The sequence below is a fragment of the Cherax quadricarinatus genome, unplaced genomic scaffold (genome assembly GCF_038502225.1).
Source record: "Cherax quadricarinatus isolate ZL_2023a unplaced genomic scaffold, ASM3850222v1 Contig4282, whole genome shotgun sequence".
Classification (NCBI taxonomy): domain Eukaryota; kingdom Metazoa; phylum Arthropoda; class Malacostraca; order Decapoda; family Parastacidae; genus Cherax; species Cherax quadricarinatus.
This window is the reverse complement of record NW_027199308.1, coordinates 2981-7500: the sequence shown is the minus strand read 5'-3', so window position 1 is coordinate 7500 and position 4520 is coordinate 2981. Positions and strand designations below refer to the sequence as shown.

General features: G+C 45.2%; 1 protein-coding gene across 1 annotated transcript in view; it reads right to left on the bottom strand.

The window, feature by feature from the left end:
* The window catches only part of LOC128684361 (sodium-dependent dopamine transporter), a gene marked incomplete at its 5' end in the record, with an annotated part of 16918 nt that extends 15237 nt beyond the window's left edge, over positions 1-1681 (bottom strand). The window contains 3 exon segments of the mRNA XM_070081801.1: positions 1-45; positions 589-826; positions 1578-1681. The exon segment at positions 1-45 is cut by the window's left edge and continues 84 nt beyond it. Of these exon segments, the coding sequence (XP_069937902.1) occupies positions 1-45; positions 589-826; positions 1578-1681 (387 nt within the window).
* Positions 1682-4520: the final 2839 nt, after the last annotated feature.

Below are 4520 nucleotides of genomic sequence, written 5' to 3'. Positions count from 1 at the left end.
AAACTCATCGCTGAGAGCCGTAATGACAGCCTCTGATCCTCCAAACTGTGGAGCAGACAGCAAGTCAACACGGATGAGGAGAAAGGAGGGAGGGGAAACAGACGCACGCTGCAGAACAAACTTTCGTTGGAACAACGTGTCGCACTATAGAGCTTTATTCGAGATCTGGTAAAGATATGGTAAAGTCATTGTTTCCAGTACTCTCAGTGTAGCAACTGGAGACAGTTTAGCTCCCACAATACTCGTTTTTCCACATATATATTCTTCTCAAGAGAAAGAATTGACGAATAAGACACATGTGCAACGCCTGGGTATTTCTATGAAGACATTTATCCAACCAGTGGCATTATTTTAATAAGTGATGGAGACAGTGGAAGATAAGGTAAACAGTCCCTCAGGCTTGAGAGGTGATCAGTCCCTTAGCGTTGATCAATCTGAGGCTGGGACAAAAGGATGGACACATACAGAGGAGCCAGACTATAGATGCTAACAGCCGAAGGTATCTCCACAGGTGTCACACACGTGTCTTATTAACTTGTCGGTACCGTATGCCATTAATGTAAAGAGAGAAAAAAGAGAATTACTGACGGAGGAGTCTAGTCCCAGGGTGAGTAGCATCATGAAGAAGATGATCGCCCAAAAGGTGGAGCCTGGCATGGTAGCGATGGCTTCGGGGTAGACCACGAAGACCAGACCGGGACCCTCGTCCACCACTTCGTTGATGGGTTTGCCACTCTTGTGGCTCATGTAACCCAGCACCGAGAAGATGACGAACCCAGAGACGAAGCTGGTGCAGCAGTTGATCAGGCTGGTGGCCAAGGCATCCCTAAGGACAGGAGGGGGGATGAGAGAGAGGTGGATTAGAATTGCGAGAGGGATGGGAGAGAGAATGGAGAGGGAAAGGAGAGCTAGAAAGTAGGACAGAAACAATAGAGCTAGGCGAATTAGAAGTGCATGAGAGAGGGAGGAGGAGAAAAAATGAGAGACAGGTATTTACATAATTATCAGGTTATAATGGTTTAATTAATTATTAATTGCGATCGAATTTAAAGAGTAAGAAGAAAGTGATCCTAATAAAAAATAATGTTGGACCAGACGGGCGTGACTGTCTGCCCAGACCAAAGGTCTAGGCAACAATACATTATGATTAAAGCTGACTACAGGTACAAGGAGCTACTGGACCTAATTTCTCAGGGAAGGTGGTGCCTTGATGCCGGTGAGGGGGCTCTAAACCCAAGAAACTGGACTTATCTTTTCTTGGATCGAACCTGATTGTCTCCCCAGGCGTTGTATGATGCCTATGGGTTTAGCGCTCCCTATGGATGTGATAATGAAAATTGGCTGTCAATCATGAATAGACCAGCTGTACGAGTTATTGAACCACATTCTAAGCTTCCTACACTAAAAGACCAGCTCCGAGGGCTCCTGGAACTGTTCAGACCAGCTTTAAAAATTACTGAGTCTAACCAGACTATCTGCGAGGGTTAATGAATCGTTCACTCGTTATAGATGAGCTGACAGACCAGCTCTAAAGATTACTGAACCTGAGCAGACCAGTCACGAGGAGCTACACTGACTTGTAGACATTGTTGTGGAACTTGTTGTAGGAGGCGAAGGCGAGGAGGACCCCGAAGCCGGGTCCTAAGCTGAAGAAGATCTGCGTAGCGGCGTCCACCCACACCTGTCGGGGATAGCATAGGTTAGTTTAAGTTGGAGACACAAACAACTGTAACACCTGTATCATCAACTTGAAAGAAATTGAACATAACACTACAACATACGATGAGGCAGACAAAAAAAAAACACATTCATTGCACTTCTGCAAAAGTAATCAGCTTTTTTTTTTCTCTTGTATTGAACATTGTGTCTATATTTGGTTACCAATAATAATTTCATTAATTTCATTATTGTTTTCAATCGCAACTTTTCTAAGTGTTTTCTAGAAACCTACTTATTTCTGGTCATGGCTCATGTGGAATGAGACGATAAAGCTTCACCTAGGTTGTGGGAAGAGTGAGCACACTGGAACTTCCTGGTCACTTTATTAGTCCATTCCATGAGCTACCATCCGTAGCTCAGTGAACATACCAGCCTTGTGGATGTGGAAGGATCAATTTTTTGGTTGATCAGATTCTGATCCATCACGTGGCCTAGTCTCAGACCAGGCCTCGGGGACGTTGACCCCCGAAACTCTCTCCAGGTATCTCCAGGCATACCCGGCCACTTCCTGTCCAGGCGTTTATTCTCACATCTTTTTCCATCCGATGCCAGTTGACTGTCTCCTCTGTGACTTCTTGGCCACACTTCGTCTTAACCATCTGAGATCACTTACATCATCAATGTTTTGTGGAAGTCAATCGTCACGAGTCCTACAAGACCTACTGAGCCACCTACATCACATCAGCTCGCTCTGTGTTCTTCAGAAATATTTCCAGTTTTTTCCGTACTGCTTTACCATTCCTATCTTTTCTTAGTGCATATCTTATGTTTTTTCATACTAATTATTTATATAATGCAGATTTTGATTTGTCATATTTGCCAGACTAGTTTTTTAATTATTTCCAAATATTTTTCCTGATTTCATCATAAAAGTGAAAGGGTGATTTTAATTATTTGTAGCAGTAAAGTCGACGTTGCTAAAACATCTGGTGACACTTTCCCTTACACAGGCAAACACCTGTGTTATATATGAAATGTTAGAGTCAGCACACACACACCTCTTGTGCAGGTGTTGCTGTAGTAGTGGTGTGAAGGGCAGGGGACACTACCCATCACGGGTAAATGGTACAGCAGTGTGTACTGTTAATACGACGGTAATCACTATGTAACTAATCTCTTGCCACTCGAACTGAACACTTTATTCTTGTAAATAAATCATTATGTACCTATAAAATTGTTTTTATTGCCTCCTGACCAACCCGGCTGTGGTTCGTACATCAGCTTGCGTGCGGCCAGCAGTAACAGCCTGGATGATCAGACCCTGATCCACCATGAGGCCTGGTCTCAGGCCAAGCCGCGGGGGCGTTGACCCACGAAACCCTCTCCAGGTAAACTCATCATAGGTCGAGTGTTAGGTGCAGACTTTTTAAAGAATTAGACACAAGTACAACATCTGGGTATCTTTTTCTGTAAACTTTTCGCCAACCAGTGGCTTCATAAGTCCAAATTCAAGGACATAATTCGAAGAATGTAGAACTGTATACGAAAGATGAGGTAGTCAGTCCCTCACTCTTGAGGAGTATCATAGTGGTGAAGAGTCTCAGACTCTTCGCCACTCTGATACTCTTCACTAAGCGTTCTAGTGGTACACTCTGTAATCACAATTTTACTACATGTAAACCAAACAATAACCAAATTTCTCTAAACTCAGCATTGTAATCCTTATAGAATAAACTTTGAACTCCAAGAGTAAGGAACTGAATACCTCATCTGTTGTAGCTCTACATACTACATTCAGCTGTATGGTCCGGAACGAGTTCCAGACCACAGAGCTGAACTCTTCTCCAGACTGAGGGACTGACCCCCTCAAATACTTTTTCTCCAACGTTGAGTGATTACATTATCTTCGTTTCACTACTACAGCTCCTGGCTCTATATTTGACTGCAGAAGCATACTGTGTAAGCCAAACTTTTCAACACCAAAGATACCCAACTGTTCCACATGTGTCTTACTGATCAGTCTTTTGACTACCACCCACAGGATGGGTATGGTGTGACTACCACCCACAGGATGGGTATGGTGTGACTACCACCCACAGGATGGGTATGGTGTGACTACCACCCACAGGATGGGTATGGTGTGACTACCACCCACAGGATGGGTATGGTGTGACTACCACCCACAGGATGGGTATGGTGTGACTACCACCCACAGGATGGGTATGGTGTGACTACCACCCACAGGATGGGTATGGTGTGACTACCACCCACAAGATGGGTATGGTGTGACTACCACCCACAGGATGGGTATGGTGTGACTACCACCCACAGGATGGGTATGGTGTGACTACCACCCACAGGATGGGTATGGTGTGACTACCACCCACAGGATGGGTATGGTGTGACTACCACCCACAAGATGGGTATGGTGTGACTACCACCCACAGGATAGGTATGATGTGACTACCACCCACAGGATATGGTGTGACTACCACCCACAGGATGGGTATGGTGTGACTACCACTTACAGGATGGGTATGGTGTGACTACCACCCACAGGATGGGTATGATGTGACTACCACCGACAGGATGGGTATGGTGTGACTACCACCCACAAAATAGGTATGGTGTGACTACCACCCACAGGATAGGTATGGTGTGACTACTACCCACAGGATGGGTATGGTGTGACTACTACCCACAGGATAGGTATGGTGTGACTACCACCCACAGGATAGGTATGGTGTGACTACCACCAACAGGATAGGTATGGTGTGACTACTGCCCACAGGATGGGTATGGTGTGACTACCACCCACAGGATGGGTATGGTGTGGCTACCACTCACAGGATAGGTATGGT